This window comes from Corvus cornix, chromosome 8 (assembly GCF_000738735.6).
Source record: "Corvus cornix cornix isolate S_Up_H32 chromosome 8, ASM73873v5, whole genome shotgun sequence".
Taxonomy (NCBI): domain Eukaryota; kingdom Metazoa; phylum Chordata; class Aves; order Passeriformes; family Corvidae; genus Corvus; species Corvus cornix.
This window is the reverse complement of record NC_046338.1, coordinates 30,050,222-30,062,105: the sequence shown is the minus strand read 5'-3', so window position 1 is coordinate 30,062,105 and position 11,884 is coordinate 30,050,222. Positions and strand designations below refer to the sequence as shown.

The window sequence follows — 11,884 nt, the reverse complement described above, 5'->3', positions numbered from 1 at the left end:
ACAGAGAGCTCAGGCCCCAGCACTGCCAGCAGATACACACTCACCACAAGTGCTGCTGCTCTTTGGTTCCTCTCCTTGCTCTCATTTCCCACTGCTGTTTTATTTGCCTAGAGCTTTCCTTGTTTGTTCACGGAGCGGATGCGGGCACCAGGTCTCACTGGGTGTTTCATTGTCTCAACAGGCTTGGACAACATCCACAAGATCACGTCCCAAGGGCGCTACGAGCTGCGAATAGACATGAGGGATGGCCAGGAAGCGGCGTACGCCTACTACGACAAGTTCTCCATTGGCGACTCCCGGAGCCTGTACAAACTGCGAATTGGGGACTACAATGGCACTTCAGGTACAGCCTCCTTGCTGGCAAGGACCTTGGGAAATCCTGGGACTGGTTGGTCCAAGACTGTAAAGGAAATCCCGACATGATATCTCACTTGTCTAGAGTGGCAAGGCGAAAACCCATAGTCCTTTCTGCCTTCCTGCAGTCCATCATGTAAACCAGGCTGATAAATCCCACTAAGGACACGGAATTTTCCATTGGGGATTAGGTATTTAATATCAGAGACACTGCTGTCCAAATAACCAGGTCAATCATCAGAGGTGTCATCTCACTTGGCAATAGCCACAGCTGGCTATTGATGTCGTGCTGGAGGCTGTATTTATCGCCTTTCCACAGCTATGGAAAAATCTGAAATCCTCTGAGTCACTTCCTCATGTAAAGACCAAACACTGCCCAGTTTTGCAAGGACACTGTCACACCTGCTTGCTTAGTTGATTCAAGACAGTTAGAGTTGCCCACCAGAAGAGAGTGGGTGCTAGAGGGAGGGCACAGGGGATCTCTTCCTCAAGAAGGGAGAAGGGGTAGAACTGTAGCCCCTTTATCTGGGATAGACATGCCCAGCGCAAGCCTCCATGATGAAACTTCCACCATGTACTAGGTAGAACCTCACAGCACACCTGAGATGCAGGAATTTCCCTATTCAGTTAGTTGCCACTGGAAGAGAAGGGACAGGAATCTTGATGGTGTGCAAAAAAGCACTTGCTCTAACCTCACATCCCAGGGCACAAGGCATCCAACCTACTGCCAAGAATGGCAGTAAATAGTGTCACACTGACATGATTCCATCCCCTTTGCCATGCAAACTCTGCTTCTAGCCACCCAGACAAGGAGCTTCTGCTCCACCTTGAGCTAAGGGAGCCAGGGCTCAACAAATGGTTCATTGCCAAAAGGTTTCCTAGTAAGTCTCTCCATAGCTGGATTGCACACAGCCAGCATGGGTCCACTTCATATGTCCTTAGGGATCACCAAGGAGCATATTAAGAATGTCTCCTTAAGTACATCATTCAATTGACCATATTTTTCTCTGGCTTTTCTTTCACGAGTTATCTAGTGAGGAGGTGAGATGAGGTTAGAGGTTTTGGTGGGATAAGACATCACACACCTTCCAAAAGCTTCTTCCCCTTATCAAAAGAGAGAAAAGGTGGCCAAGCATCTTGGTTCAAAAGATGAATGTTTGGTCTCCTTTGAGAGAAAAAGCTCCCTTTGGCTAACAGGAAAGAAGGAGGCTGAAGGCGTCCTGAAGTTATATAGCAGAGCTAAGCCTCAGAAAACCACGGCTGCCAAAAGCCGGGGTTGAATTGATGTCTGAAACACTGAAATTCAAACCCAAACACATATCCAAGCACTTTATCTGACAAAGCCAAGAAGCCTCTATGATCTGCTATGGTCTGCACTGATCCTAAACAGACAGCAGAGGACCGCAGATGAACCAACTGAGAACAATTCCAGTTAGTTATTGCCAGACTGTCAGCTGCTTGAGCCATTGCTTGGCAGGCTACCGCATAACCAGAATATCCTAATTTCCTTGTGAAAAGGCCAGATAACTTGGACTCCATCACCTTTAATGGCACCTCTTCCCACAGGAGACTCCCTCACCTATCACCAGGGACGCCCCTTCTCCACCAAGGACAGGGACAACGACGTCGCCGTCACCAACTGTGCCATGTCCTACAAAGGGGCCTGGTGGTATAAGAACTGCCACCGCACCAACCTCAACGGCAAGTACGGAGAGTCCCGGCACAGTCAGGTAAGGGCAGAGCTGGCCTGAAAGCCTCTGCAATTTCTTCTAGGGGAACATGTCAGCAAGCCTAGGTTAGGGCTGGGGATGTGTGGTTGGTGCACCAGGGTCAGAACTGGTGGCACGACCCCACACCAGCTGGAGCAAAGGGAGCCACCTTCACGCCATCTAGGCTAAAGCTTTGTGCCCCACACACGCTGCCATCTGCTGTAGTGTGTTAGATTAAAAAAAATACCTACCTGAAATCTGATCAGCCTTTGAGCAGTGGGAGAAAACCAATCAAGCCATAGCAGTAGGGGAGTTTCTTGCTCCTGCTTTAGCAAATTTTTCCTTCTGGCTTCTCTACAGCAATCAACCTTGTTCTTCCTTCTTCTCCCACTCTAGTTTCTTGTTAGGGTCTTTCTTTACCCTCTGCCTTTCTCTCCCTCCTGCCAGGGGATTAACTGGTACCATTGGAAAGGCCACGAGTTCTCCATCCCCTTTGTGGAAATGAAGATGCGCCCTTACAACCACCGTAACATCTCTGGGAGGAAGCGACGGTCCCTACAGCTCTGAGCCAGCTGAACCCCTCCTGCCTCCCACCACCTGACCTTTTCTGTAATTCGTTTGTATTTTATAATATGAAAAGGGAAAAAAAAATTACTACTCGTCTGAGATAGCAACCTGCCCCTCACAAGTGCTGGAGGGAACCGTGGCACAGGGAAAGGCCATGGGAAAGGAAAGACCTCATTGCTTTGCATCTGTCCCAGAGAAATACCAAATTTCCAGCCTCCCTATCCCAATACTCTGGCCCTTAACATGAGAAGAAAGAGAAAGAGACAGATTTTTTGATATTTTTTTAAAAGATGTAGAAATCCCCAGCAAACCCTGTTAGAAATGTTTGTCACAGGGCTTGTGGCAGAAACTTTCCCCACAGGTACCTTGGTGTGGCCATTTCCACCCCAGTCATGGCCAGGGATGCCCATCCTCTCCCTGCCTCCCAGTCCCCTCCTGGCTGGGAGGTCCCAAGCTTCATGCCAACCTGTAGACTTCCAGCAGGCAGAGGCCCATCTCTCCCCTGTGTGCAGGCTCTGGACACATGGAGACTAAGGGAGGATGACCAAAGGCTCATCCCATCCCCAGTTTTCACAGGAGGGCTTGGCAAATATCTGCATATGTAGGCAAACTCCAGAGAGTCCATAGCTCATGTGTTGGTCCCACCACAAGGTCATCCTCGTGTGCATGGGGTGTGTGGGAATAAGAACTACTCCACCAGCCCCAACCTGCATTATCCACTCCTCCAAACTGAACTCAGCCCACTTCAGGTCCATGACATCTGCCTGGGTTATGCTGAACTTGATGGAGAAGAAAGGACTTAAATTAGAAGACTTAGGAGAAAAATCCCTACTTGTGGTCCTGAAATCTAGGACCCATTTCCTCTGTTATTTCTACATTCCATCAGGCTCTTTCTCACCGAGGTCATTGGTCCCAAACAAAAGAGTCTCAGAGAAGGAGCAGCAATAAAAAGATATGACACAACTGCAGCCCAGCCTGAAGCCAACAGCTGTCACAGCTCAGGTGCTCCTGTCCACGGGCCTCCACGCACACAGGGAATTATGACAATGCAGCTAAGGGGAGACAAGTGCAAGCTGAGGAATGCCCATTTCCTTCCTTCTCCTACACCATCCCTCTTCAATGCCATCACAAGAGGGACACAAATCTCAGTGCCTTGGTATTGCCATCTCTCTAACAGGAAATCAACTCTTTCCCCTCCTGGAAGGGATTCCATTCAGATTTTGGAGCACTTCAAGGCCCTTGGAAGAATTAATGAGTTCGCTCTTCCCATCCTTAACTTATCCTGTCTCAAGGAAGATGGACCCTTTGGATAGCTCTGTCTGCACCCTGTTGTCATCACCCCACCTCCACATAGCCCAAATGTCCACCATGCTCAAGTCACTGCTCTGCCAAGGGCTCTGATCAATGCTGGGCATTGTCACTGGCCTGGTCTCGAAGAAGGGACTCATCCCTGCATCCAAGGAGAATGCAGCTCATCGCTGGATTTGCAGCCAAAGGAACATTACAAATGCTAAACACTGCTATTTGGTTTTATCACACTGAAGCTGCTTTGTCTCAAAAACATCTTTCAGATGGCAACACAGAGGCAGCTTTGCAGTAGCTTATCATTCAGGCCAGTGTGTCTTGCATGGTCACACTCAATGTCCTGACGTTACTCACTACGGCTGCAGAGCTGAAGAAGAGCATTAAGTGGGAAACAACCTCCTTTTCCGTGCCACATACTGGCCCATGAAATCACAGCTAACACCGAGGTCAAGATTAGATACAGGGTCCAGTCCTTCATGTGGTCAACTTACAAGCTGACCTGGAGAAAGGATGCTCAGCAACATCTTGTATGTAAATGAGGAGTCCCTTCTTACTTCCCCTTGGCATCAAATCAGGCAACAAGGCAACCAGTTGAGGAACAGGTGAGTCAGAGGCTGCAAATGACCAGATCTCTTGCAGGACATGGCCACTGTCATAGATGGCAGCATGTCACTCCTCCTGAGCACCCAACCCTGCTTTAAGACCCAAAAGCCAACAAAAAGCAGCAGATGGAACTGATTAAAGCCTAAGAAGGCTTTTAGTAGACCAGCAGAGTAAATTTTTTCCCCAAACCATCAAGAATTTATAGGAAGAAATATCCTACAACAAAAGCTGTAAGGGAGCAGTGGTTATAACCAGCAGAGATTGGCAGTGGATGGTGCTGTTTGCTTACCTACCCAGGTGAAAGGAAGAGATGTCAGTGGAAACATACACTCATCATTCACACTCAAGCAAAAGGCAAGAAACCTCTCTTTTCAAAAGTTAAAATCGAAGAGAAAATCGAAGCTTGCCAAGCTTTTCCAGGAGGTTCAAAAGAAGATCCTCAAAAAGGCTGATTATTCTCTAAACAGGTTTGCTGACATGTATCTCTCCCTCTCTCCTCATTTCTGTCATCCCTTTTACAAGTCCTGTAACCAGGGTGAGTCAGCCCAGTTGACCCAAAGTACGAAAGACTCTTGGAGATGGTATCCACTCTTTCAGTGCTATTCTATATCAGTGCTGGTCCCTGACCTCTCATGTGATCCCAGGGAGATGCCTTTCCGTGCCATTGGTGAAAGACAGTCGCTACAATCTTTTAAAGGAAAGCTTCTATACATCATGGTTTTCTCCTGGTGATAACCCACCTCAAGCCCGAGCACATAACCAGCGATGATGACTCGGTCATTCGGGCCATCATCCCCTGTTCACATTGTCCATAAACAAGATACAATTTCCCAAAAAGTTATTTTTCTATATTGCCTTAATTTTTTTTTTTTTTTTTGGACAAAGCTCCTGCCAGCAGTTTCAAGCAAATTCGTGCTTAACGTTGATGCTACAGAATGGCCACATTGATTAAGTAGTACATGATTAAGTAGTTTCTTCTCACCCTCCATAACTGGATGGGCTAGTTCATTCTCCAGCTAGACCAGGTCTGGCCCTGAAATTCACAGAAACCAAGCCTAGATCTGGTGCAGTGCTCATCTTGAGAGACCTTGGCTCCAGCATGTGAATTGTCACTGGGCTCTGGTGGCTCCACTGCCATCCTGGGTTTGTTCCAGAGCCCAAAAAGAAACATGAAGCTGTTACCCAAACCACAGCATCCACTGCAAGATGCCATTTCATGTAACAGGAAGCAGGAACAAGCACATCCAGTCCTTCACACAGCAGAACACCACGTGTGCCCATGACCCTCACAGCCTTTCAAAGCCACCTCTTATTTCTAACCCCAAAATCCTGGAGGGAAACACAAAGGAACTTTCATCTCTTGCCTAATTTTCATTTCCCTCTGTTTCCATTCTCCAAGACCACCTTCCCATTGCACACTGCACTGAAACATAACCAAAGAAAAAAAGAGTCCTGAAAGGAAAAGCTGCTTTTAGTAAAGTGATAGCATCTATAAATGAGTAATTTCAAGAAGGAGAGAGGCTGGGCTCTCCCCAGGGGTAGCTGGGTTTTGGTAGGAAGGTACCAGGAGAGGATCCACACAAAGGTTGGGGAAAAGTCTGCTTCTACTCCTTATCTTTGCATTACTTTACCATGGGCAACTCAGTACCAGCCTAAATGCACTCTTGCCTCCTTCCCAAAGCGATGCTTATCCCAGGTGAAGCGCCCGGGTTGGCTCATGCCACCTTCACTCCCAGTGATGCAGCTGGTGAGGGCTCAGCCAGTGGTGTCCCCATCCCACAACAGGCTCAGAGCAACCTGACAAAACACAGCAGGAGCCAAAGTACCCTCCTGGTGCCTCACCTCCATGCCAGCATGTGACCTTCATCCCAGCCCAGAGCTGCCCTGCTGGTATGTCCCCACCACCACATCCTGGGGTGACCACACACCCCCTGTCCTGTGCCCCCCAGAAATGCCCACAAGTTTTGACTTTACCAAACACTGCCAGCAAAGAACTCTCACCCAAAAAAACCCCCTTTAATTCATGCTTACACCCACTAAGAAAGGGCTCTGTCCCAGGGCCAAACAAGAAGCCCATCCCTGTTTCTGCCAGCCAAGCACCCTGGGATGGCCATAAAACCCAACAGAGCCCCCTGGGGACCACCAGCACCTCCAGGGTCACCTTCCCCTTCCCTAAAATCCTGATGGTGGTGGTAGCTTCCTAAAATCCTGATGGTGGTTTTCCCCTTCCAGAGGGGAAATTTGGGATAAGTGGGAGGGAAAGGCCCTTCCCTTGGGAGATCCTGATGCCTAGACCCGCCTCAATGCCCAGCCTGCAGTTCTTCAGCTGTCAGTGGTTTCTCAGAAGGATGGTGACACAAAGACCTAAACAAGCAGCCCCCTGTGTACAGGCATTACCCTGGAAATGTGCTTAATACGTTAAAAAAACCTAAAAAAGATAAATAAGAAGGGAGAACAGAGGCAATGAAATGCCTTGGACAGGTTCTGATGAACTCAAACAAACCACTGCAACCAAATGAGGGGGAAGAGAAAAGTAAATAAATGCATAAATAAAATCTATAATATAAATAAATAATATATTAAACTACCCTCCCCACCTTGTAATGAAAATGTAGCTTGGAGAATGGGATCAACGCTTGTTAACCATTGTTAACTAGTATTTTTAGTCCTGACCGCTCTTAGGCTATGTATAGTTCCTTTTTTTAATGCATTTTCTATACATTAATAAAAGATACTGAAGGAGTGAGCCGTGTGCCTGTCTGGGAGTGGGGGTGGGACCAGGGTCCTCGTGCATCCAAGCCCAGCAGCATTCCAGCCCCAACCGCATGCCAAGAAGGGACACACATGCCCTGTCCCTGATCTTTGGTTACCCCATGGGAGGAGCACGGGGGGCTTGTTAGCACAGATTCACATTCAAACCTTGAGGAACAGAGCAGCTGATAGACCTAGCACATGCAGTGTAACAAAAAAACAGTGGCAGGAAGTTTTGGGGCAGCCCAACTTTGGCTGGTGGTGCCATCTCCATCCTTGAAAGTGTTCAGGACTGGGCTGGAAAAAGCCCTGAGCAACCTCATCCAACCCCAGGGCTGCCTTGGGCAGAAGGTGGGACCAGAGACTCCCAAGTCCCCCCAGGCCCAACTATGCTGTTAAAATAAATAGCAGTGAAGTGGCCATGAAGTCAGGTCAGCATGGTCAGTCCACTAACCACAGGAAGGCAGGGAGCTGCGCGTTGGCCTCAGCCCAGCACAAGACGTTTTGCTAATAAATTCAGCTGCTCCCATGAGCTAGAGAGGCTCTTGGCTCTGAAATCTGCAGCCAGAGAAAGCAAAGCTGTGGTAGGAATGCTTGGGAGCAAAGGGAAACAACCCCAAAATCTTCAGTCAAAACCATTTGCCTGATTTAAACAGCAATCTATTCCCAACATGATGGAAACCCCACCAAAAAACAGATTGGAAGGCTAGTTGCAGCAGAATACACTCTCAGTGGAAAACAACAACAACAAAAAAATCCTCTAACAGAACCCCAACACTGATGAGCAAAAATCTCTAGGACAAGCATGAACTTCAGAAGATGTTGAAATTCTTCTCTTATTTCACATGAAGACTTTACTTAAACCTCTTTGCTTAGAGTTTTCTCGTTTGACACGTAGTCAGACAGGATGAGAAAGCCTGAAAGCAGCTCTTCTGCCAGACCACTTCAATATTTTCTAAATTTGATTTCAGAGAGACAAAACAGAGAAGTCTGTTTCGTGGCAACTTCTCTTTCTTGCTCAGATTTGGGAGGCAAAAAAAGGAAGTTGTGAGAGAGGGGATGTCCCACCTTGGCCATGACCCTTGGTACACCAAAAGCCAAGAGTGAAGCCTGACGGGCTCCACTGTCTGGATTAAATGAACTTTTTTGTGTCTGAAGGTACTCAATGCCATGGAAGACCCTTCAGGCAAGGCCTGTGCATGGAGGAGCTGAGGGATGGAGATGTGTTTGGGATGGGGAGGAAGGGTTACCTGTGCTGGTACTTGTCATCCCAGTCTCAAGCAGTTGACCCAGTCCAGGGTGTTTTATTTATGGTCCCTAAGAGGAGGCCAACACCTTCCACTGTGCCCCCCCACTCAGCATGTCTGGGGCCAAGTGAGGCCCCCAGGGACCTCCATTTCCTGCAGAGAACCCCCCCAAAAAACTCACCTGGAGGAAACACAGTCTTCCTATTGCAATAACTAATAACAAGAGGCAGGCATGTATCACGCAGAGGTCGGCACCTAGAGAAGGCAGGTACATGGGGAGCTGCAGCATCCCTCTGGATCGTAACCCGCCTCCCAACATCAGAGTCAAGGCCCAGCTCCATGTGTCAGATGGGATGAGAAGGGAGTGAGGGCGGGCAAAAGCCCTTTTCTAAATGCTACAAGTTTTGATTTAAGCCAGGGAAGGGTTTTGCCTCATCACGCTACACCCTAGGGAGCTCCTGCCCCATCACATGTGCCCACCACTCTCATCGCTCTGGCCCCCTCTGCCCTTGCACGGCTCACAGCCACCACTGTAATCTAGACACAGTCCTGCATGTGGTGGGATCTCCTATTTCCAGCCTCTCCAAGAAGCATACCTTCCCAGGCACAGCACACTCCTCTTCAGGCACTTCCAGCCACCACATCCCCCCCATCTGCACTTTATACAGTGCTATTTCATCACAGCCCTCTTACCAAAGTCCCCTTTTTGCATGAGTGATGCTCAGGAACTTTGTTCCAACAGCAAACATCAGGAGGGTGCACAAAGGTCCTCAGCAAGGACCTTGGGCACCCATCCCAAACACAGAGCTCAAGCAACACATTCCCAACAACACATCCTGCAACCCCAGCCCAAAAAATCCATGAGGAAAATGCTGGCCCAGGAGCACAGAGCGTGGCAGGAGGAGGTGCAATGCCTCCAAGAGCAAGGCTGGAGCAGGTTGATGAAGGGGAAGCCTTGTGCCATAAATTCACAGCTGCTTTATGCCTTATGAGATGTGATTTTGATAGCACCATCTTCAACATTCTCAGATTTTCATTTCCCCTCATAAGATGGCACGTGTCCATCATCCGTTTTAAAACTCTCATTCCCATTTTTATATTTTTAACTCCTGGGCCTGTGGACTCTAATGCTTAGTTATGTAGAATGTAAAACAATTTAGAGATTATCTCTTCTAAATTTCAAATCTAAATGCAGGGATTTAAAATTTTATTGATTTGTCCACTCTCTCTGGGATGAGGAGTGCTGTGAAAAGCAGCCTCCAAGGCTTATCTCCCTTCCGTGCACCATAGCCAGCAATTTTTCTGCTTGCTACTTGTTTCAATAAGCACAGAATCAATCCTAGAATGGGTTGGGAAGGACCTTGAAAGATCATCTAGTTCCAACCCCCCTGCCATGGGCAAGGACAGCTTCCACTATCTCAGGTTGCTCCAAGCCCTGTCCAACCTGGCCTTGGACACTTCCAGGTATGGGGCAGCCACAGCTTCTCTGGGCACCCTGTGCCAGGGCCACACCATGCTCACAGGGGAGAATTTCTTCCAGTATCCCATCTAACCTTGCCCTTGTCAGTGTGAACCCATCCCTCCCTTGTCCTTACAGCAGCACTTCTCTCCCTTCCCAATAGTTTTGGACTGCTCTCTGCTGTCAGTAGGAACATCAAAGTGTGCAGCAGTCCTGTAGCAGGCTTCTCCCAGCAGCATGGCTAATCCTCTTGCTCCCACCCAGGGTATCTCCCCGGCACTGCTCCTCCACAGGAACCGGGGCTGGTGTGGCTGCTGAGCAGCAGAGCAGAGCACACCAGGATGTGGTGGGAACACAAACCGCCTCTGTTCACCACAACAGGCTTTTGTCCCCGTGCTGTCCCCTGCACTCGTCGATGTCACAACAAAAGAGGGAGTTAAGGAAGCAACTCTGCAAATGGTTATGAGAAAAACCCTCCCTAAAAGCAAGAGAAGGAGTGGGATGAGGTAGGAAATCCTCCCTCTAAGAATTTCAGAAGGCGCTGGAAACAGGCACTCGGGAGAGGAGCAGCAGAGGGGATGGGGCTGGAGGAGCATCGGGGCAGCACTGTTCCCTCACTCCTGGGGACAGGGTCTGTCCCTGCTCCTGGTCCAATGTCCCCTTGCTGCACTCGAGTCAGGCCAAAAACCAGATGGTATCTGCCTGTTCACCCCTTGTATTGGTTCCCCAGTCACAACTTAAGGCTGCCTCTGCCCCTCAAAATACGGCAACCTGCTCTCCCTTGCAGAGGGGCAGAAAGAGGCAAAGCACCCCAAGGAGACAGGTCATGGTTGTTTTTCCCCTCTTTCACCCACCACAATTTGCATTTCTCTCTCGGTTCCCTCCTGAGGGGTGGGTGAGCTCCCGACAAGCTGCCCTGCCCAAGCCCTGACACCCAGCTGCATTCTCCCCACGGACCCCTGGTAGCAAACAAGATGAGGAGCAGGAAGACTTTGAACTGTGAAGAACAAAGGTCAGATAGTCCCACCCCCCCACCCCCCCAGGCAGGAGCTAAGCCCCAAGGGCAGCACAGAACATTCCAGTGCCTCCAATACCACCAGCCAAAATCCTCATGTGATCCTGAGCCAAGGGACATCAGCTCACCACAGATCTCCGGGAGCAGCTTCCCCCATGGGACTGGCTTATGGAGGGAAACAAATAATAAAAATAATCTAAATACTACTACTAATTTGACATCTGCATAGCATTAAAAAGCAGGATTGGCTCTCCCTGCCCACCTCAGCTGGGCTCTGGGGGAAGGCAGCACTGAGGGATAGCTGCTGATTGCTCCTCGGAATCGTGGGGCTGAGCCAGAGGAAGCACTGTGACAGAGGGGATGGCCGGCACAACCGGTTTTTCACCTAAAAATCCACCTTGGCAGATCAGATCCGACACCCATCCGGCATGGGAAACCCCTGCGGGTGGCTGCAGGAGGCACAAGCCACCGCTTCCTACAACTGGGGGCATATGCTGGTCCTTGGGAGGCGCCAGACCGTGCCCAAGTGTCACTTGCTCCTCTGCCTCTGGTTCACACCTTCCACAAATCCAGCCCTTGCATGCTGCCACTGACCCCATTTCCATGCTGGGGGAAGGAGCACCCCCATTCACCAACAGGTTTTCCCTCCCTGGCTTTCACATATCCCTGATCCCTGAGTGCTCCTAGAAGGGAAGGCACCACGTCATGCTGCCGGGACGCGCCCAGCCCTGGCTCTTTCCCCACCTCCCGGTGTGTCTCCCTCTCCCCCTTGCCTGCCACCAGGGCTGCCTGTAGGATTTCCTCAGGAAGGAGTTCCTGAAGGCTCACACACACAAAACAATCAGCTCTAAACAACCCAAACACTGAAATGTGC

The 11,884-nt window shown here is 49.5% G+C and overlaps 1 protein-coding gene across 1 annotated transcript in view; it reads left to right on the top strand.

Moving 5' to 3' along the window:
* The window catches only part of TNR (tenascin R), a 33,074-nt gene extending 25,790 nt beyond the window's left edge, over window positions 1-7,284 (top strand). Inside the window, 3 exon segments of the mRNA XM_039555825.1 lie at window positions 182-343; window positions 1,921-2,084; window positions 2,511-7,284. Of these exon segments, the coding sequence (XP_039411759.1) occupies window positions 182-343; window positions 1,921-2,084; window positions 2,511-2,630 (446 nt within the window). The 3' untranslated portion in view covers window positions 2,631-7,284.
* Window positions 7,285-11,884: the final 4,600 nt, after the last annotated feature.